The 21,636-nt window shown below is 46.8% G+C and overlaps 1 protein-coding gene across 3 annotated transcripts in view; it reads left to right on the forward strand.

Annotated features, from left to right (window-relative positions):
- The window catches only part of SLC6A11 (solute carrier family 6 member 11), a 134,935-nt gene that overhangs the window by 77,756 nt on the left and 35,543 nt on the right, over window positions 1–21,636 (forward strand). For 2 of the 3 annotated variants that reach the window (XM_073901646.1, XM_073901647.1), the window contains exons 7-8: window positions 5,904–5,990; window positions 17,360–17,463. In XM_073901646.1, coding sequence (XP_073757747.1) covers window positions 5,904–5,990; window positions 17,360–17,463 — 191 coding nt within the window. The remainder of the gene's footprint in view (window positions 1–5,903; window positions 5,991–17,359; window positions 17,464–21,636) is intronic. The other variant, XM_025885250.2, reaches the window with a different exon arrangement.

The following is a 21,636-nucleotide window of genomic DNA, read 5'->3' on the forward strand; positions in this document are numbered from 1 at the left end:
CTGCCTGGTTTTCTAACATTGGGCAGACCACTTAACCTGTCTGGGCTTCTATCTTAAATAAGCCCTACCCTCTGTACCTTGGATGACTGTCAAGAGTAACAAATGGGTTGGTATGTACAACAGAGCCCTGAGAAACGCAAGAGTTGCAGAGAGGTGCATGGGATTCTTAAAAATAAGATGCTCTGAGTGCCTCCTGCAACTCTTCCATGGTTAGGAAGAAGTCTGCTTTGCAAATGCAGTGTGTTCTTATGATTTCTGACCCAGTACAGACTGGAGCAAGAAATGCAAGGATCTCTTCTGTCTGTAAGCAGAAGATGACAAGGCTTTGATACATCTTAGTTTGCTGAGATTGTGACATTTGATGTTTTTCTCTGTGAAAACTCACTGGTCTGTGAATCTTATGTTCTACTTCCCTCACTTCTCGTATGCAGACCAAGCACTGGAAAGCCCTGCAGGGTGAGCACGCGTCCTGCATAATATTCACAAAGAGGTCAAACATAGCTCCGTCTCCTTGATTAGAGCCTTAGAGATGTTCTAAATGCGAGGGGCCGGTGGGCAAAGCTCAGCCTCCAATGTTGTAAGTGCCTTGGTCCTTGCATTTCCTACCCTCCCCTGCCCTGAGAAGGCAGTGTTGCATAGTGGGAAACTCCCATGCTCAGAATGAGAGTACTCAGCTCTGTCCCTGACCTTGAAAAGACATTGTCCTTCCTTGTGCCACCATTCCCTCAGCCATAAAATTAGGGTATCAAGTAAAATCACTGGTTTTCAATATTTTCATTACTAGTAGCCCTTTACTTTTCTTTTCTCCCTTATGACCCATTTCCATGGGCTACTTCATACGGATAGGAAGCTCCTATTAGCAGTTGCATATGTCTGATTAATAAAAGGTAGCAGAGCCCAGGAATTATTCTTTAAAATGTCCTTTGTGAAAACGAGACCCAGAGATTTGAGACGATTTATCTGTGATCATGTGAATGTTTTTATGTTATAAATCATCCACATGCCTCCAAAGTTATGGATGATAGTGCATTAAGATTTCTCCAGGCCATAAGACTAAGTAAGGGAAAAGGGTCAGATGAATGTCATTCTAAATAAATATGTGGTTAACCTCCTTGGGAAGACAATCCAAACTACATTTGATCATCCTCCAAGACTACCCTTCCAGAACATGAACGACATCTTATTCAACCAACACTATTCAGCTAACACTCAGCAAGTGCTCACTAAATGCTTATATAGAATGCGATCATCATCTCGGTGCTTGGTTCATGCCTGGGACAGTGGCTGCCATGGTATTGTTTACACCTCAGAATAGGTGACAGAGTTCTCCACAGAGTGGAGAAGACAAGAGTGGTAAAGAAAGAAAGGGTTTTCTCTAAGAAAGACAGGAAAATAAATTACAGACATGGACTTCTTAGTGAATGCCTCAGAAGCAAATGTAAAATGAATCTCTACAGTTGTACATAGGTGACTGGGGACTGGTACATACTTATCCATTGCTCCTCCTCCTCCCATCAGCCCTGGAAGGTTGTCCCACCTTATCCAGAAGAGAACTGTGGCTGAAAATGAGGTTTAAGAACTCAGATAAATCCATGAATTGCAGTTGGATGATTTAAGGAATTCAGAAATGTTTTCAATCATTGAGGTGATGTCAAGGAGGAGAACAAAGGAATCTCAGAAAACCCCATGTTTTCTGGTCAGCGGCTGACTCTGGGTTTGGCTTCAGACCGTCCCCTGGGCAGCAGAGGGATTGCCTTCATTTACTCCTCACTGATGTGATCATGAGTTACTGGTCACAAAGCATATTTCTTCTCACCGAGGCATCCCTCGGAATCATTTCCCTCCCGAGTTTGTGGATATGAGTCATCTCAGTGAGCCCACCACTTCCTGCTGCTGACATGAGAACTTCCCCTCTGTCATCTTGTTGGTTCTGCCTGCACAGGGAACACCCACATATCCACTACCTAGATTCTACCATCAATATGTTGCTGTGTCTGCTTCATCACAGGCCTCTCCAAGCCTTCTATCCATCTATCCATTTAACTTATTTTTTTATACATTTCAGAGTAAGTTGCAGACATCTGCACACTTTACCCCCTAAACACTTCAACATTCATGTTTCATTTATTTTTGAAATGATCATTCTGGTTTTGTTCCCTATGCCAGTGCCCGTGGAAGTTGCTAAGGGAGGCATGAGGAATGATGTCAGCCCCTCACTCACGGCAGCTTTGCCCAGAGCCAAGGCCACAGTCATGGAGCATCATTTGGGAGGGAATGTTGTGGCAGCCTGTCAGTGTTTCCCATTAGTCCATATGTGAGGTTAGCCATCCCTCCTGTGTTCTTGCCCTCTAACACCTTGCTGTGATCAGGAAGGTGGGGTCAGTCTGCAGGTGGAAGGCAGCCTGCTATGCCACTGTGCTGGCTCACTCACTGTACCACCTGGATCTGCTTCTGCCCTCTGTCCTGAGCTCTCTGGGTGCCAAGATTCCCAAGGATCTGGTATTGTTTAAAGCTCTCACTTCTCCATTCAGATGGGCAGAGGAGAGGCAGTGTGAATCAGGTGGCCATGGGGCTGTGAAGTTTTGTTTTGTTTTGTTTTGTTTTTTTAAAGATTTTTTTTATGAGAGAGAGAGTTTGTGAGAGAGAGAGAGCAAGCACAAGCAGAGAGGGGGAGGCAGAGAAGGAGAAACAGATTCCTTGCTGTGTCGGGAGCCTGACGCAGGTCTCAGTCACAAGACCCTGAGATCATGACCTGAGCTGAAGGCAGATGCTTAACCGACTGAGCCACTCTGGTTGACAAGGATGCAGGGAGGTTGGAGGAGAACAGTATGTGAGTGGATGTGGGCAGGTCATCACATGTCAGGCACCAAATCCATCTGGACTTTGGGCCTGTGAAGCTGGTCATCCCTGGGCATCTCCTCTTGGTTGAGATGGTGGCAGTCTCATGGGAAGATTCAAAGGAGGGCTTTGGGATCAGACAGATCTCAGTCTGAATCTTCCATTCACTGGCTAGGTGGTGAAGGGCCACCTCCACAGCCTCTCTGGGCTTCAGTTTCCCCATCTGTAAATGGAGAAAATCAGAGTACCTAGTTCAAAGTGTTGTGGGAGGGACTGAGATAATAGCCTTGTAGGCCCCCAGTGAAGAGAGTGAGGCGCATGAGGATTTGAGAGCCTGGTTTTCTGCTGCTGAGATGATAGAAAAGAATGTACTCACCTTTTTGGGGGGGCAAAAGGTGTCTGCATCCCTACATGGTGCTCATGTAAGCAGCTTGCATAGTTCCCCGAAGGCCCACATGGAGGTGGCAGGTTTCCCCTCGGATCTCACTACTGATGCTGCCCACAGGTGCAGTCCCAGGGAGAGGAAGAGGTCCTCAGTGAAGCCTGCAGAGCCCAGTTCCCTGGGGTTTGTCTGCGGGGCCCGGGAGAGGAGGTGTGAGCTTGGGAGTAGGCCTGGCCACTCCTGGGAGCACTCACCCCCGGGGGCAGAGAGAAGGCCAGGGCTCTGGGGCCAGTCTAGAATAGCTGACTTTTCTTCTGCTTCTCCTCCTGGGACACACCTAATCAGCTTCCCAGACTCTTAAAAGACTCTTTCTCAAGCCAGAAGTAATGACCCTTCTCTGGCTACTCAGCCACTCCCACTGGATAAAGCATTTACTGTGAGTCAGGTAACCGGTGTGTACTCTATACACATTGTCTTCTTTTGTGCCCGGAACAAAGTCTGCACCCTGGAGCTGCTGTTCTTCCCACGGTACCCATGAAGAAACTGAGGTTCAAAGAAGTGGCTTCTCCGAGGTCACCCAGCAGAGCTGGCACTCAGCCAGATCTGTCTGATACTGTAGACTGGGGAAGGCGCTTGTCTGACTTCCTTTTCCCTTGTTCACTTGCTAGATTGCAAGCTCCTGAGCAGGGAATAGGGGTCTTAATTGTGTGCATATTCTCCACCCCTGGCAGATACGTGATGCTCAGAGAGTGTTGCAGAGGGAATTGACTGCTAAGTTTCTTAGCAACAGAAAACCTCAGAGATTTCTACCCTAACTTTCAATGAAATGCAAGAATTTCCTCACTGCACCCCCAACTACTTAGCAAAAGGGAGCTCATCCTAGGGCTGGAGCTTTCAGCCAGGGACAAAGCTTTTCCGCTGCTGTGACTGTCCCCACACCCTTTCCACTATGGATCCCCTTCGGAAGGCTCTTTGGGACAGGAATTTGAGTGCTTTCCCTTTCACTATCAGAATTCTGTTTCCCTGGGCGCCTGGGTGGCTCAGATGGTTAAGCGTCTGCCTTCGGCTCAGGTCATGATCCCAGGGTCCTGGGATCGAGTCCCGCATCGGGCTCCCTGCTCCTTGGGAGCCTGCTTCTCCCTCTGCTTCTCTCTCTCTCTCTCCCTCTCTCTCTCTCCTCCTCTGTCTCTCATGAATAAATAAATAAACTCTTTAAAAAAAAAAAATTCTGTTTCCCATAGGAGTGAGTAGCATCTTCCTGCATCATCCCTACGGCTACCATAGGCATTTTCCCACTCAAAGTCAGAGCAGCTTCCAGCCAAACATACAGCGATAAATGAAATACCAGCTCTGTGAATCCACAGGGCCCAGGAAGGTGTGTTCCATCCCCTCTCTACATCCTTTGCTTAGCTTAGAAGCACTTCTGCTGGGCAACTTCACATAGATCTTTCTTTTCCCTGCCCCTAGGCCTTTGCTGATACCATTTGCATCACTACTAGAACACCCCTTCCTGCCTCCAGGCCAGGACAAGTGCTGAAAATCCATTGAAAATGTTTATCTCCATGAGTGGGGCATCATTCTCCTCTTTCCTTTATAAAGAGTTTCTGCTCCTGTATTTGATTTGAAGTTTGTTCCTGGAGTACGGCAGGAGCTTAAACTCTGGGATGTCACCGTGTCTTCCTGGGCTTTCAACACTGGAAGGTTGAAACACCCCAAGGAAAATGAGTCTCAACTGCCCCCAAAACATATCCTTGCTATATAAGCCTGGGGCATCAGGACTAGAAGACCACCTTTCCCAGGTTTTAGCTCACTTACCAACTCTGACTGGTAGTAGAATTCTTCTACCACAGCTGGATGGAGGGTAAGAGTGTGTAGTGAATGATTAGCAATATCTGTCATGAGAGGAAGGGTTGGGGGCAGGGTGTTACTAATTAACAGCATCTACCATGGGCAGGAATTGGAGTAGGATTGATTAACAGTGTCTGCCAATGGGAAGGAATGGGAGTGAAATTGATTAGCAATGTCTGCCATGGGCAGGAATTAGAGTGGGATGTGTGTGCCACATATTTGTCATTTGCATTATAATCCAGTTTCCTTATTTTACAGATTAGAAGACTGAGGCCAGGAGAGAGAATTTTGTTTTTTAAAGATTTTATTTATTTATTTGACAGAGACACAGCAAGAGGGAACACAAGCAGGGGGAGTGGGAGAGGGAGAAGCAGGCTTCCCATGGAACAGGGAGCCCAATGCGGGGCTTGATCCCAGCACCCTGGGATCATGACCTGAGCCGAAGGCACTTAATGACTGAGCCACCCAGGTGCCCCCAGGAGAGAGAATTTTAGGGAGAACACATAGGAACTATCAAGGCAATCTGGAGTTGGAACCAGGTGTCCTGACCCTGTCAGTGCAACACATTCTCTACCTGGCCTGGTAGCTAGGACTCTGAATGAGCCTTGAATACTCTCTTCCTGTGTTGTGGAGACTCTAAGCAGCTGTGGGCTTTCAACACATATTTTTGAGTGTTTACCATGTGCCAGGCAATGTGTGAAGTTCTAGGGGTGCATCAATTAAAAAGTAAATGAAAGTCCTTGCTCTCGTTGAGCCTTTGTTCTAGTTGGAGGAGACAGACAATAAACAATGAATATAATGATGTGACTAAATGTATTTACTTCTTTGTCTCTAGGCAGATGCAGAGGTTGCTGCCTTCACCAACTGTGGCTGTTTTCTTTTTCATTTTCCTCCCAAGGGAGTCCTTTCTCAAGACTGCAGTGTATGTGACCACTTGGCTCTCCCAGGGTGTGGAGCATCCTGGCGAGCCCTTTCTTTCCCTGGTTCTCTGCCTTGAACTAACTCCATGATTCTTAGAGGAGAGAAGTGGTTACGGCAGGAGATGATGAGACTTCATCTTGGCTGTTTGCTTAGCTGACAGAGGAGAATGTGCCAGTTTGGGGCTTGGTTGGGAGCTGATGTCCGGTTTGGCCTGGGAGCCCCTGGCCTTGTGCTCCCAGGGATGGGATGTGGGTTCTGCAGCCCCACCACTGATGCCAGTTCAGATTCCTCCTGCCTCGGTGGTTCTCAGCCAGGGGCAGATAGGCTTACTTAGAAACACGTGGGAGCCTGATTCTGGTTTCCGTGATGCCTGGGGCTACCTCTAGCATTTAGAGAGTGGAAGCCAGTGAAGCTAACGGCCCCGTGCAGTGAATGGGACATCTTGCATAGTGAATTGTCCTGTCCAGAATGCCAGTTGCATTTCCCTGGAGGAACACTGTTGGCCTAAAATGCAACCTCCCGAGGGTGCATGGACAGCCGTGAGATAAACTCAGGACAGGGGATGTGCTGTCTTTAGTCCTTGCTCATGCTTTCTGCTGCTCCGAACCTCTTCTGTCTAGCCATTTGGTAAAATGGGGCCCAGTTGTCTCATGTGATGGATTAAGGGGTAGACATGCACAGGCCTCAGGATTCTACCACATAAGGCCTGGAGGTCATTGCCATCAGCTCAGTGCCAACAACCACCCATCCACTCCCTCAGTGCTCTGTGACTGGGACACGGCTGTCCAGTCTCCGGGCAGAGACCCAGCCACAGTGACCCTGCTCCCTGTTCCACACAAAAGGGCCACCAGGGTTAGCCTACACACCCAGGCTCCCCCCACAGAACTGAACGGCTCCTCACCGCCCGCAGTGCAACCCTTCAGCCCAATGACACTTTACTGGCAGGGCCATTGGCAGGGCCCCAGACAGCCCCTGGGGCCAGCTGCCCAGGGAAGTGCTTGGCTCCAGAGCCAGAGGCTGCAGAACATATTTCCAGTGGGGCTTCCAGGCCAAGAGCTTCTGCCCCTTCCCACCACTGTTCCCACTGGCCCTGCCTGCCTGCCCAGCACATTAGCATTTAAATATATCCAGAGTGGACTCCCCCAGAGCCCTCTCCCCACCACTGAATCCTTCAGGGAGGGAGCATTTGAATCCTTCTCCCTCCCGACTCCCTTCCTTCATAATGGCCATACTGTATTCATCAGCTTCTGTATGTGGCATTAGCCGAAAGAAGGAGAGAGGGCGCCTAGCAACCCAGAGGGGGCTGAGAAAGAGGTGGGAAGGAAGTGATTTTCATGTAATTATTCACTTCTACAAAAGCCGTTGTCAGGTACACACTGGAAACACAGCTGTTGTATTATTCTCCTAACCTACTTTTAATCTTTTGAGAATCTTTACCAATATAAAAGGAGAAAAGAAAGAGCTTAACTCAGCCATTTTCTGCCGGGCCATATAAGTTATGTTTTAGCCTCAATCGAAGGCTTTGCTTACAAAAGTTGTGTTGTGTATGTGTGTTTGTGTGTCTGTGTGTGGCTGCCTGTATGAAAAGAAAATGTTAAAGAGACAAAGGGCTGTGGGTTGTGAGCCCCAGGAGGGCCACCAAGCCGTGTCCTGGCTACTTGGTTCCAAAAGCCAAATGCTGCATGTGTTGTTGGGTCTGGCGGTTTTCACGTATCTTCTTGGCCTGGCATTGGGATGGCAAGGAGTCTGGGAGCGATGAGATGTTGGCTCCTTCTGCCTCTCATTGTCGAGTCTATGTTCCAGGCCCTAAAAGTAAGTGAGTCTGTGGTAGTGATGTGTGTCTGCACTGTTTGGTGCTGCTCAGAAATCTGATTGTTTCACCTGGTCTGGAAGGGCTGGGATGGTAGGAAAAAGGCAGGAGCTTGTTTTCATGGTATAGTTGAGAAGTGTTAGCGCTGAAAAGAAGTCAAATTAAGGGAATCTTACCAGGTACCCCACTGTGTACCTTACACTCTCTGTATCTTTCACGGACGAAGAAGTTGAAATTCAGAGAGGTGAAGTAACTTGCCCAAGGTTGTACAGCAGGTAAGTGGACAAGCAGGGCTCCACCCTGGGTCTGCCTGATCCCAATGCTCACACCCTCTCCTTAAGCCATAGCAAGGCTTGGAGTCAGGCATCTGAGAGAAACCATCTTATTTAATCTCTTCCCCCTTGGCATGGTCTCTCAGAGGGCAGGCCAGGTTCCACAGGCTCATTTGTCCCTAAGGCTAACTCCTCACACAGCAGCCAGTGTATACATCTCTCCAAAGCTAGATGGACAAGTGACTTCACCTCTCTGGGCATTCGTTTTTTCATCTATAGAAAGGGCGTAATAATAACACCAACCTCAACAGTGAGTCTAATACTCGTCAAGTGTTTAGAACGGCCCCTGGTATGGCATAGGCGTGACCAGAGAGGAGGTGGTATGGTGATGATTGGCATCACCGTCATCACACACCTCCTCTTCCTAGTGGCAGGACAGGTTAGTGCTGCATTTGTCAGAGACCTCAGTGCCACACAGAGATGGACATAGCAGGCCCGCCCGCTGGCTTCAGCTTTGACGATGCACAGAAGCACTGCCCTTCTGCTCTAAGGGACGGCTCTGTGTGTAGACCTGAAAGCACATTTCGAGGGGAGCTTCTTCCTGTGGTCCATGCTGCACTAGGCACCACAGAGAAGGAGGCCTTCGGCTCCAGTCCTCTCTCAGCCTCCCCAAGCAGCAGCTGCATCTTTACTGAGCAGGGCCCTGAGCCCGGCTGCCCTGCAACCTCAGCTCCCGTAGTCCCTGCTTGCTCCTCTCTACCAGATGGAGTGTTGCCACTTCTCTGCGTTGGTGTGTGGTCTGTCTCTCCTGCTAGAATGGGAGCCCCCCGAGGGCAGGAGCTCTTGGTACGGTGCCTGGTACAGGGTGGACACCCAGTGCATGTGTATTGTAGGGAAAAAAAGGGAAGAGGCTATTTTTTTTAATTCCAGATTTTTGAATACTGGTATATCCTGGGGAGGGATGAATGTTGACTAAACACCTACTGTTTGTTAGAGCTCATGGCTGGGTTTCTGAGAACTTCCTCAGTGCCCTCCAAGAGGCAGGTGCTGTGTTGAATATCTGTCCCACACACATTATCTTTTTAACCTTTTGGATATGAGAGAAAAAGAGGGAGATGCTAGCCACATATGCACAAGGACCCTCTCCTTGATTCTGCCTGAGTTGGATAAGTCTTTTCTCTCCAAGAGGTGAGAAAAAGACATGAAGCTTTCACTCCCTAACTTCTAAGAGAGAAGACGTTCCATTCTACATACATGGTCAGGGTAGGCATGTGGGGAGAGAGCAAGTGTGTGTCTGTCCCCACACACAGCTGTCTCTAACCTGGGGATAATCATGCCCACCTCAGGGCAGCTGTGGGTCACAGAACATAAGCAGGTGCTTTGTAAACTGTAAAGTCATCTCCATGTGGACTGGGGCAGCCAATACTGAGATGGGATGGTAGGAGACATTCTACCATCCCATCTCTCATGGCGAATGTGGCTTCCGAGTTTGGGTAGGGAAGAGTTTGTCCTTGTCTGTTCTTCCTTCTTTGCTCCTCCTCTTTGCTAATATCATTGAGGACCTACTCTGTGCAGCCCAGTGCTGGGCCCCGAGGGTCTAGTTGGGATCCATTGCATTCTGTACCTACTGTGCACCAGGGCTCATTGGAACCAGTTGCTCTGAAAGGGATGAGGTTGCCCAGAGCTAGAGGGCGGGACCACCTCTCTTCTAAAGGGTCTCTGCTCCCCTGTTCCCATGCAAATCTGTTCTCCAAACCTCTGAATGTGGACCGCCCATGTTCATGCTGCCAGAACGCCCCCCATTCATTGCTGTAGAACATGGGGAGTGATCCCTTTCTCGGCTACTGACCCAGCTTCCTTAGGGTTTGTTTTGTGGAGACTATTTTCCCTTCAAGTTGTTTTGAGAAAAGGAAGCCCTTTTTCCACTGAGCTGCCCCCTTTGTAGCATCCTGGGAGATGCTGGTCAGTGGGGCTCCGTTGCCTGGTCTTCCTTTCACTGAGGTGGGGTTGCCTTTGTCCTCTTTGACTAGACAGCTACAGAGCTGTTTAAATCCTAGCTGAGATTCCAGGCCTACTGAGCACACCAGGAGGCCCAGCTTTTCTCTGTAAAACATGGAGCCAGAATGTTATGGGTTCAAACCTCTCTCCCTGATTAGCTCTTTGACCCTGTATGGATTCATTTCCTCTTCTATAAAAATGGAGATACAGTACTTACGTTACTGAAATGCTTATGTAAATGATGAGATCATGTCCATGAAAGCCTTGAATATGAGGTAGGTTTTCAACAAATGTTAACTCAAGTTTCCCACTTCTTAAGGCATCACCAAACTGGTGGAAGTGTTCATGAATGTTGTCAGTCTGGTTTTTTTAGCCTCTCTTTTCCCCTTTTATCAAGTTATTCCAGTAGCCACCATGATCTTGTTTGATCTCTGGGTGCTTGCGGAATTCCTAGTTGAAGAGAGAAGTAGGAAAATAGACTTGGGATAATGCCTGTAACAGAGATAATGCTGTGTGTTCACCAACCAGATCACCATTTCTTTTTCTCTTCCTGGGTAAGTAGGAAGACTACATTCCCCAGACTCCCTTACTTTTAGGTTGGGACCATGCAACTTGGTTCCAGCCAGTTGTATGTGGACAGAAGTGATACATGCAATAACCAGGTCTAGCTCTTAAAACCAGTGCTCTGTTCCTTGCATCAGAGGGTGTGTTGATGTAGAAGTATCATGATAAGGCAGGAGGTCTTGTAAGGCTAAGTCACTGGGTTGAAGAGAGCCCCTTCACAATTTGTGTCTGGCTTTTTGTTGGCAAAAAAAAAAAATAGGAATTTTTGTTGTGCTAATCCATTGAGATTTGGGGGGGTTTATTGTTTATTCCTGCATAGCCCAGCAGTAATTATCTGAACAAATATAGCAGCTCCCTAGTAAACTAACTGATTCCTTCCCTGATGAGGAGGAAGGCTGACCACTGGAGCCCTGTTGCATTTTTGCAATGACAGGCATATGTTTAAGAACATAGACACACCTCAGTTATGCAAATCTGTTAAGGAGTCTAACAATACAGACTCCATGCAAAGATATATCATGCTTCTTCATGAGACTTTTTCAAGAAATCTAACACTGAAGTTTCTTGGTTCTTGAATGCCCAGCGAGCATGTGTCTAAGCAGAGAAGTTTTATCAACCTGAGTTTTCCAAATGTAGAAAATAGAAAAGCCAGTGGAGAAAGGTTTGGATTTGGAGTCAAGGAGATGTAAAGTTACTGCTAAAATTCTGAGGACTTCCAAATCTGTGTCTCCAGCCCAGGCTGAATATTTAGCCCTTGAATTTCCACCTGTCTCCTGCACATATCACTTGGATGTCTCAAACCGGCCTTGTCCAAAACTATACTTCCCCATTTCCCTACTTTATACCTCCATCCTCCCTTTAAAAAACCAGCTAATCTTCTGTTACACCCTGTCTACCAACTTGCTCATCCGTGGGTATTCTTTTCTCACCTCCAGTCAACACCAATCTTGTTTCATCTGCCTCCTGAACATTTGTTGAGAACCAAGGAGCTAAGATGGCAACGGGGGGGGAAAAACACTTAAAAAATTTTTTCCAGAATCTTTCCACCGAAAGAGAAAAACCGGGATAGTAAAACAAAAAAAAATATCTTCAGCATAATTAGGTGACTCCACGAAGCACAAAATGTGAACAGGTGGAGCCAAACACTGATACCAATAACATCTGCATGATGTCAACTTTGTTGATGTTTGATGATGATGAAGGCAAAGGGAATTGGGAAGGCTGAGAGCCAGGAAATCCAGAAATCTCTAACATGTATTCACCCCTAGAAGGAGAGGACTCTAGGAGGGTAAGCTTGGTAGAGCTATCTTAGAATGCCAGCCAAAATTAGGAGGGATATACGTGGGCCCCACGTTATAGGTGGAAGTGGGAGAGCTGCGGAAAGCTCAAAGGTCTGGGACCTAGGAACTCTAGGGACCAAGCAGCTGAGGCTCCATAGCCAGAGCGAACCCCACACTGGGGAGAAACCACTAGAAGCAAAATTCAAATTGAGCAGGATAGAGACACTAGAGGAAACAAAAAGAGAAATTTTGGATGGGAATGGGGGAAGGGAACAGAGAACAATAATTTCAGAATGTACTGTCTGCACAGTCTTAGTTTTCAAGACTTTTTATACTAACAGAAGAGGTAATCCTAGAACTATGAGGCTAGGAAATCTACCCTGGATCATCATTCCTCCACACAAGAAAACCTCCTTGTAAGAGGACAGAGAAATGTGTCTGACCTGCACATGAACAATGGAAAATTATCATGTCAAATCCCATACAAAGCTATTTTAAAAAGAATCCTGAGCATAATAGTATTCCTATAGGTAATGTATGCTTTCCACAGACAGGACCAAAAACAGCTGAATACTGAAACTTAATATTTCAAAACAAGCTAAAAGAAATGAAGAACCAACAGATATGATAAAATAATAGCATAGCTGAAATTGTGAGACAAAAAGATTTGAAAATAAAGCTGACCAAAGGACAGCTTAAGAAAAGCAGAACATTTCAGGAGGAATCGCTAAATAGAAGGAATAAAGAGGTGAGTAGACACCATGGGTAATATCATAAGGTAAATAGGGAATGGAAAGGAAGAAAATAAAAAGTAAAGTCAGAGAGGAGATTATTTAAAGAATGAAAGAAAAAGTGATATAAAAGGTAGACAAAGAAGGTCCAACATACAAATGAGTCCCCCAAGAAGAAACGCAAACCAGGGGAAGAGAACAAATGGCTAAAACAATAATTCAGGGATTTTTTTTTCCCCTGAAATTAAAGAAAAGAATTATGTCTTGAAGAAGTACACCACAAGCCTGGGAAAATCAACCCAGAGTGATCAACGTTAAGACTTATTTTAATCAAAATGACTGAACATTAAAGAGAAAAGAAAAAACCTGTTGCTCATTCAGACAAAAAGAGGAAGTAAGTAAGAATGGTATCAGACTTTCCTACAGCAGCACTCAGTGCCAGGGGACAACTGAGCAAGGTATTTAAGATACTCAGGAAAAGAACAAGAAAACCAAGGACATTATATACAGCCATACGTGTTCAAGTATGAAAGCCATTGGTCAACTATTATGAACATGCAAGAAGCCAGGAAATATTATTTCCCATGAGCCTTGCCTAAGGAACTTACTAGAGAACAAACTACAGGCAACCAAACTGACTGGAGAGGAATTAACATAAGGGCTGGGAGGGAGCATTAATTTCTAGTCATCTGTAGAACTCACACTAAAAAGTGGCTGTCAAAGAGATACTATAATTGTACATTCTGATCATGCAGATACAGACAAGTATTAAAAATTGCAAAAGAATGGAATGTGTATATGAAAAATAGAATAAATTCACATATTGCCCTTACATATCAACTGGAAACAAATGAGCATTTCTTCTAATTATATGTTAGAGGAAAGGGAAGGAGAAGAAACTGAGACTACTGGCTAATTTCGGTCTTCCTCATAGTTGGGAACCAACCCCCAGTGTCACAGAGGGGGAGGACTAAAGGAATTGTATAAAAGTATTGATTTAATGCTAACCATCAGAATAACAGTGACAGGCTTTTTACCATAGAGGTAGGAGAACAAGAGGGAAAAATCATTTGAAAGTACATCCCCCTCTCACATGAACCTCCAGACCCAAGACATCTTCTCTCATCCTTTCTCCAGTCTTTAAAGGTGTGCTTCCATCCAGGCAGCCTTCTTTGATTGCCCTAGCTAGCACATGTTAATTGTCCCCTTCATCAACCACTCCTAGGTACTGGCTCCCTTGTCCTCTGAATGTTTCACCTTATCTCACCAAGAAACATGGATGCAGTGCTATATATAATTGTGTAGTGCTTCTTTCAGATTCTGACACAGGGTTCTGCATGCAGAAGGCACTCAATAAATGCTAGTTCATCAGTAACTGAGGATTGATTGAGGGATTTGGGCTCACAGCCCCTGGGTTTTTCTAAGAACTTAATGTTGCTACTAGTCAGAATTTGAGTCTGAAGTGACAGCAATCCAATTCAAGTTGACTTAAGAAAAAGAGGAATTTATAGGCCTCTGAAATCAAAATGTTTTAGGGTAGGTTTCATTTCAGGTATGGCTGGATCCAGGTACTTAAGTCATTACACCAATATCAGTCTTTCTTTGCCCTAGACTCTGCTTTCCTCTGCATTGGTTTTATTCTCAGACAGACTCTTCCCTCATGGTCAGTGATGATCCCCAGCAATTACAAGCTTAGCATCTCCTGGAGAAAAAGATGTGTCCCATTTGCAGTAGCTCCAGTAAAAGTCCCAGGATTAAGTTTCATTGGCTTGGCTTCCATCATACGCTCATCCCTGAACCAATCACTATGACCAAGAGAAATGCTTTGGTTGGCCAGGCCTGGGTCATGTGACCATGCCTGAAGCTACCTCCCAGTGGAGAAGAGGTGCTTTCTCAAAGGAAAATTAGGTCACTCTTACCTGAAAAGGGGATATGGATGCTGGGTGGGCAAAAACAGCAGATGTCCCTTTTAGTGTTGATGTGCTCAATGAGCAGACTGCAAGGAAAATTCCCACAAGTGAAAATCATCCTTCGGGGGTCCCATTTTTGGGATGTGTGGATAGAAAGCTCTCTGGTGTTTTCAAACTCACAGAGGGCTTGTTTACCATGTTTTGGGTGGAGAGGAACCAACTCCAACCAATTGATGGAGAAGCCAGATTTCCCGCAAGTCTGGTGATTTTTCTCACTCTGGCCTGCACACTCAGAGGACAATGTGGGGTCTGAGAGGAGGGACATTTAATTTGCAGGGGCATTTCCAGTGAGAGTGAGGGACTTGAGGAGCAGTGCTTGAATGAGTGCTAAGCGTCCCGGTGGGTGGCTCCTGTGACCTGGTCTTCTGTTTCCTGGGGCAGCAGCTGTATTGTGTTTTAGCCCTCCTTACGATTTACTACTGGTCTTAGATTAGAGATTCAGAGAAAACACCAGTGCCCTTGGACACTAGAACGCTCCCTCCTCCAGGCAAAATACCTGTTTTCTTCCTCTTGGGGATTTGAGTACCTGGTATAAGTCATTACCCTGGATTGGGATAAAGAGAATCCATTGAGGGGCACCTGGGTGGCTCAGTCGTTAAGCATCTGCCTTTGGTTCAGGTCGTGATCCTGGGGTCCTGGGATTGAGCCTCGCATCGGGCTCCCTGCTCGGCGGGAAGCCTGCTTCTCCCTCTCCCACTCCCCCTGCTTGTGTTCCCTCGCTTGCTATCTTTCTCTCTGTCAAATAAATAAATAAAATCTTAAAAAAAAAAAAAGAATCCACTGAGGTAGCAAATGGGGAAACTGAGGCAGAGTGGGAGGACTTGAAAATGCATACGTTTCTCTCCTACATTAACACTTTTATCTGCACTGGACCCTTCCTAACAACATTTAAGCATCCTTGAGTTTCTACCATTTAAAAAAAATTTCTCCCTAAATTACCCTTCCAACTATCTCCTAACACCCCTCTGTGGCAAAACTTCTTGAAAAAGCTTTTTTTTTATATTCATCTTTCCATTTCCTCCTCCCCATGTCTCAGGCCACTCTGATCTGCTGGCATCCCTGTTCTACACACACACACACACACACACACACACACACACACACACACACACTCACACACTCTCTCTCTCTCTCTTCATGAAAGAGCTCTCCTTAAGTTCCTCATTCAGTTCCAAGACGCTCCACTGAGGGAGTAAAAAAATGTATCATTTCTTAGGTTGAGAAGCAGCATTATGATCTTCAATTTTAATAAGTATTTGTTGAATGATTTAACAAACTCAAGCAAATCCAGGATAGAGTGACCTGTACTGTTAAAATCAAATCCCTGAGAGAGGAAATAGAGTTATTTTGCTTGGAGAAGGAAGAGTTCTAGGATCCAAGGGGCACTGATGCTTTCTCCAAATCTCTAAAGTGCTACTACACAGAGGAGGAAGGTGTGGTCTGGATGGCCCCAGAACTAGGAACGCCTTCAGGAAGGGGGATTTCTTCTTATTTTCAGAAATCTTCTAATGGTCAGAACTCTCTAAAGAAGACAATGCTGCATCAGGATATAGTTGAGTCTCATGTCACTAGCATTAATCAAACAGAAACTATTCTGTCAGGAGTAGTCAGAAGAGAGTCTTGTATTGGGTGGGAGATGACCTTGGAGGACTTCTGAAATTCTGGGATTGGTTAGGCATGGATCTCTAGAGGCCAGTCTCCATGGACTTGCCTTTGCCACTCCCAGCTGTGTGGTCTTGAATAAGTTACTCAACTTCTCTGTTCCTGTTGCCTCAGCTGTAAAAGGGGGCTAATAATAGCACTTACTACATAGGGTGACTGTGAATATTCAAATGCCATAATGCACAAAGGGCTCAGCACCAATGCCTGGCATATAACAAGTGCTCAATAAATGTTAGCTGGTATTTGTATTTAGTGCAAAGTCTTGTTCCCTAGATGGCACCTGATTCTCAAGCATCAGTGTCATCAGCTGCATTTAGCTTTTAGCTATGGATTTTTCTTGGAGCTGAGAGCAGGGAGAGCCTGGGGAAAAGTGCTAAAGAAGCCATCATAATTCCTGGTGTGTGTGTCATGCTGTCAACAGCAGTTTTTGTCAGAGAGGAACCTAAGAAAGTAGTTTCCATTACATACCACAGAGGAAGCCTAAAATGCATCTGTTTTGAAAGGTGGAAAATACAGGTGGGCCTCCCCCTTCTCCTATCCCTTCCCTGCCACCTCTGATGCTCAGATCAGCTATGCAGATATTTTCCCAGGGGCAGAATCCTATGACAGTTTACTCATGGTATTCTTAATCACAAAGATAAGCAGTCACTTATTTTGGCTTAAATATGACTTAGCTTATGAGCTGGGTCCCAGGAGCTTCCATTCCATATTACCTGAATCCTCTTAATAGTCCTGAGACGGAAGTTCATTTCCCAGTTTGCAGATGAGGAGACTAAGCCTCAGAGAGGTTAAGTAGCTTTTCCAAGGTCACGTAGCTGGAGCAGGGACCTAAATATCCAAATTCTTGCTGTTCAGTGAACTGTTATCCATAACCTCTGGAAAATTCTGGAATTAAGGACATTTATATTTAATGAAGCAGTCCCCAATAATAGAACTCCTAAAACACTTTCCTGAGAAGATTAGGAAGTTTGATTATTGCTTTTAGACTTTTTGGAAGGTAAGGTTTGGGTGGGGGATTTCTGAGAATGGGGCCACCCTTCATCTGACTTCTCTTCATGCTGACTTCTTTGTGCCCTCCCACAGGTCTGGGTAGATGCTGGGACGCAGATCTTTTTCTCCTATGCCATCTGCCTGGGTTGTCTGACTGCTCTGGGAAGTTATAACAATTATAACAACAACTGCTACAGGTGAGCATTTCACAGCCCTACCAGCTCTCTACCAAACGCCTCCATGCTACCAGGCCAGTTCACGTTTGTCTTCCTGTCACATAGAGCCAGGACGAGACAGATGGCTTGTTTCTTAGCCTCTCCCTGCCCAAGGGTCAAAGAGTGGGCCACCCGAGGAGCTAGGAAAAGAATGAATGTGATCGGAGTGTGTTGCAGGCTGAAAGTGAATCCACTCCAGGAATCTTATTCAGGCCTCCATCCCAGGGCAGATAAGTGACTTGCCCATGGTCACATAGCTATTAATGTCAAAACTGGGACTTGAACCCGGTCTTCTGACAGTGAGGGCTTTGTCCTTCTGCCTTCTGTTCAGAAACCTTCTTCCTTCCCCTTCTCACTTGATTGTAGGGTCTTCTCCTGTCCTATCTGGAGTGGCCAGTGCCCCATCTTGCCCCTCAGCCTTCTTCCCTGGCCTTCTGCATGTGGCCACACCCAGCACTGGGAAGGGAAGTGCCCAGGTTGGGGGGTGAGCCCGAGGTTGTTTCACCCTGGCTGCCTGGCTTCTTATGCCTGTAGCCTGATTTCTACTGTGAGGCTGAGACCTACTGTGAGGGCCAAGAACCCACCCAAGGTCACCTAGCATAGCAGTGCATGGTAGAAGTGAAATTGGCACCCTGGACTCTAGCTCTAGGCCAGTGGTCTGTTTGCTGAGGTCTCTGCACCCCTGAATCCAGTGCCTGGTCATAGTAGTGGGTTCTTCAGGGGACTTGTACCTAATAGCCACACAACTTGGTTGCTGTGTGGCTCAAGTGATATCATGCACTTGAAAGAACTTTTAGCAGTGATAAAGTTCCTCCCACATTATCCCCAGCTACACACAGTAGAGCCTGGACTCTGGCTGAGGTCTCCCAGTTTCCATCCCAGGATTCTGGCATATCTCTCTGAAAGCTAGCTTCATGATCACTTTATTAACCCATTTGCTAAAACCATGTGCATTGTGTGTCTGCTGAGGTGAGACACCAGAATCTGTACATTAGGAGATACACAAAGGAATGGCACAGCCTCAGTCTATAGATTTCGTAAGTTGGGGAAACTGAGGCACCAAGGAAGTGACAGTGGACAGGTCCAACATGCTGTAAGGAAAAGCCATTGTGGAATCCAATGTGCCTTTGGACAGCAAGTTCTGTTGTTCCTGGGGGCCCTTGGGCAGAAAGGTATTGGGTAGGGCTGGACAGAAGGATGCTAGAGAGGTGATTGACCATGCCAGGTTGTCCATAAGATCCTTTCTACCTTCCGGCCATTCACAGGGAAGCGGGTCTGGGAGATGAGAGGCAAAGCACTCTGTCAGCCATAATACAAAATAGTCACCATGGACAGGAAGAAAAAGGCACTGGGACAGGGAAAACAGCACAGCAGGCCTCTGGTTTGGGTTGAGCCTGACCCCCTTGGGATGTTAGAGAAGGATGCTGTCTGCATACGGCTGTCACCCCATCAGGAGCCAGCACTCAGCATGAGCCCTCCATGCAGGGCACTGCAGAAGTCACTTGGTCACTGCGTGGCTGTCAGTTCTGTGAGGACACAGGCTGGGTCTTGGTCCCCACCATCCCTCAAGCCTAGTACAGTGTCGACTGCTGTGTCAGGAAGCAAGGAAGGAGCCATCTGTTATACAGATGAGGAACCTGAAGCCCAAGAGTAGGTCACTTACTCATGTTCACATGACCAGTGGTGGAACATAGCTTTGAACCCAGGCCTTTCTTGTTTCTGCACCCCTGTTCCTCACTAACAGGGATGGCCAGTTCTCTCCCAACAACTGCAGCTGACAAGAATTTGGCCAAGACTGCCCTGTCTTCAGGTGGTATTGTGGGGCAGTGGCAACTGTCTTCCCCACCAAGCATGTGGGTAAAATATGCTGGTTGCCACAGATCCCTTCTGCTGTCCCTCCCAATAGGCAGGCTATTCTTCCTCCCAGGGGCAGAAGAAAGCAGATCCCCTAGGTGATACTGCAAAATCCAAGGGCCCATTTTATTTCCATTTCCAGATTGTTCTGCGAGTAGGTCTTCCCAACTCAGAAAGAGTAAATTAGTACCCTCTCTTCTGACAGCATAATAGCTTCTGGAGGTCTTCAAAGCCCAGCTCAGCTCCTGCCAACTTTAAAGCACTTGTTACATAAGCTTTTCACCTAGAAGGTGCCCTGCAGGAAAGAAGTAGAGGGATGGGGGAATACAGCAAACCAGGCGGGGGCAAATCCTCACTTCAGAACACAGGCTTGCTAAGGCACTTCTGCTTGAAGGTGTGGGTGCTCTGAGGGCCAGGGTGTGGGACGAAGGGCTGGAAGGGACCTCAGGTCTCAGTGCTCTTCTGTCCTTCTGTGGTGTGAGGAAATCACTCAGGAGGCCTCTGGGGACAGATGGGGATTTTGCAATAAGGGATATTTGTTTTTCAAAAACCACATGGGTGCCCACAGATAATTGTCCACAAGTCAGGACCTGAAAGTCTTAATTCATAGGGGGCATTGTTTTTGTGCAGCTCCTGGAAAATGCATGGGTTTTAATGTCTGAGATAAATGGATGCATATTCGAACCTCACCAATAGAAGCCCCTGAAACCTTGAGTATGTGACTCTCCTCCCTGAGCCTCAAGATTCAGTGACACAGTATTCAAGAAACCCTAGCACAGGACTAGGCACGTTGCAGATTCAAATTATACAGGAGAATTCCAGAATGTGGAAGATAGAGAGAAAGCACTTTCCTCACCAGGGCCATCTTGTTTCCCACTGTTTGATGAGGCAGGGTCAGGAAATAGGCATGAGGAAGAGCTTTACCCCCAACCTTGGGGATAAATCTCCCCTTACCTGGGCTGAGCTGCATTTCCCTTTAAGAGGAGAGAAATCAGGCTTGCAGATAAAGTCTTCAGGTCTGCCAGCCCAGCCCTCATGTACAGTGCCAGAGGAGTTCTTTAAAGAGACCTGTAGTCAGTCCCTCGCTGCCACAGTAATGCTGGATAACAAACAGCCCCAAGAACTCAGTGGTTTAAATTGACACGCATTTGCTTTTATTGCTCACAAGTCTCCTGGCCAGCTAGGGAAGCTCTCTAGCAGGCTGTGAATTGGTTGGGCTTGGCTGCAGGGTACAGGCAAGCTCAAGTCTGCTCCGTGTGTGTACATTGTGGGGTACAGACTACAATGACAGCAGCTCCCCTGGGGAAGTTCCTTTCCTGGCAAATCACAGAAGGCATAAGGGACAAGTTCAGTCACATAAGCATATCTCAAGCCTCTGTTTGTGTCACATCTGCTAGTATCCTGTGGCCAAAGAAAGTTGTGTGGCTAAGCCCAAAGCCAGTGGGGCAGGGAAATACACTCATCCCCATGGAAGAAGGTAGAGGGAGATGACTACTTGTGGGAAAATTAATAATCTGTCATTAGGCCCAAGAAACCCTGTAATCAAGCATTTTGTCTTATGGTGAGCTCAGGTCCAGAGAAAAGAATTGCAGGGGGAAGTGGGGCCCATGTCTCCTGACCCCCAGGGTCATGCCTTCTCTAATATGTCCTTGATTCTCAGAGTCATTGCAGGGCAACTGGGTGTCACAGTCACCAACGTTAGTGTAACCTTTGGTTACATTACAAAAAGTATGCTGTCAGGAGAAGAGGAGGTGAGTCCTGCTGTATTCTTGAGTCCAGCGCTTAGTCCTGGATGTGGCATTTGAAGAGAGCCGGACAAGCTGGAGTGTATTACAGATCACGAGCAGGGTGAGGACCTGCTAAAGGAACTGGGACAGTTAACTGAAGGAGCACAAAAAAAAAAAAAAAAACCTCAAAGGGAATATAAGGCCACTCTCTTCAGATCTCCCAAACCTGAAGGAGCTCCGGGCTGGTAGGAAGGGCAGAACTAAAACTCACCAGAGAAGGCAGGTTTGGGCCAAACACACATGAGGAAGTTCTTACTGCTGTAAACAGCATAGACCGGCGGGCCAGCCAGGGGAAAGCACCATGGAACAAGGTGACGAGGCTTGCTAGGATGTGACCAGAGGCAGCCCGCCGCCACCACAGGAACGCTCCAGAGTCAGACAAGAGGCTGGACAGGCCACTCAGGAGCGCCTCCCTCTAAAGTGGAGCATCACGTGTGCCGTCAGCCTAACTGGCAAGTGCATGCTGAGAAGCCTCAAAGAGGCCTATTCCCCACTGTGGCCTTGTGAGGATGCC

Source organism: Callorhinus ursinus, unplaced genomic scaffold, assembly GCF_003265705.2.
Source record: "Callorhinus ursinus isolate GAN/ISIS: 27379988/994484 unplaced genomic scaffold, GSC_fseal_2.0 scaffold15, whole genome shotgun sequence".
Lineage (NCBI taxonomy): Eukaryota > Metazoa > Chordata > Mammalia > Carnivora > Otariidae > Callorhinus > Callorhinus ursinus.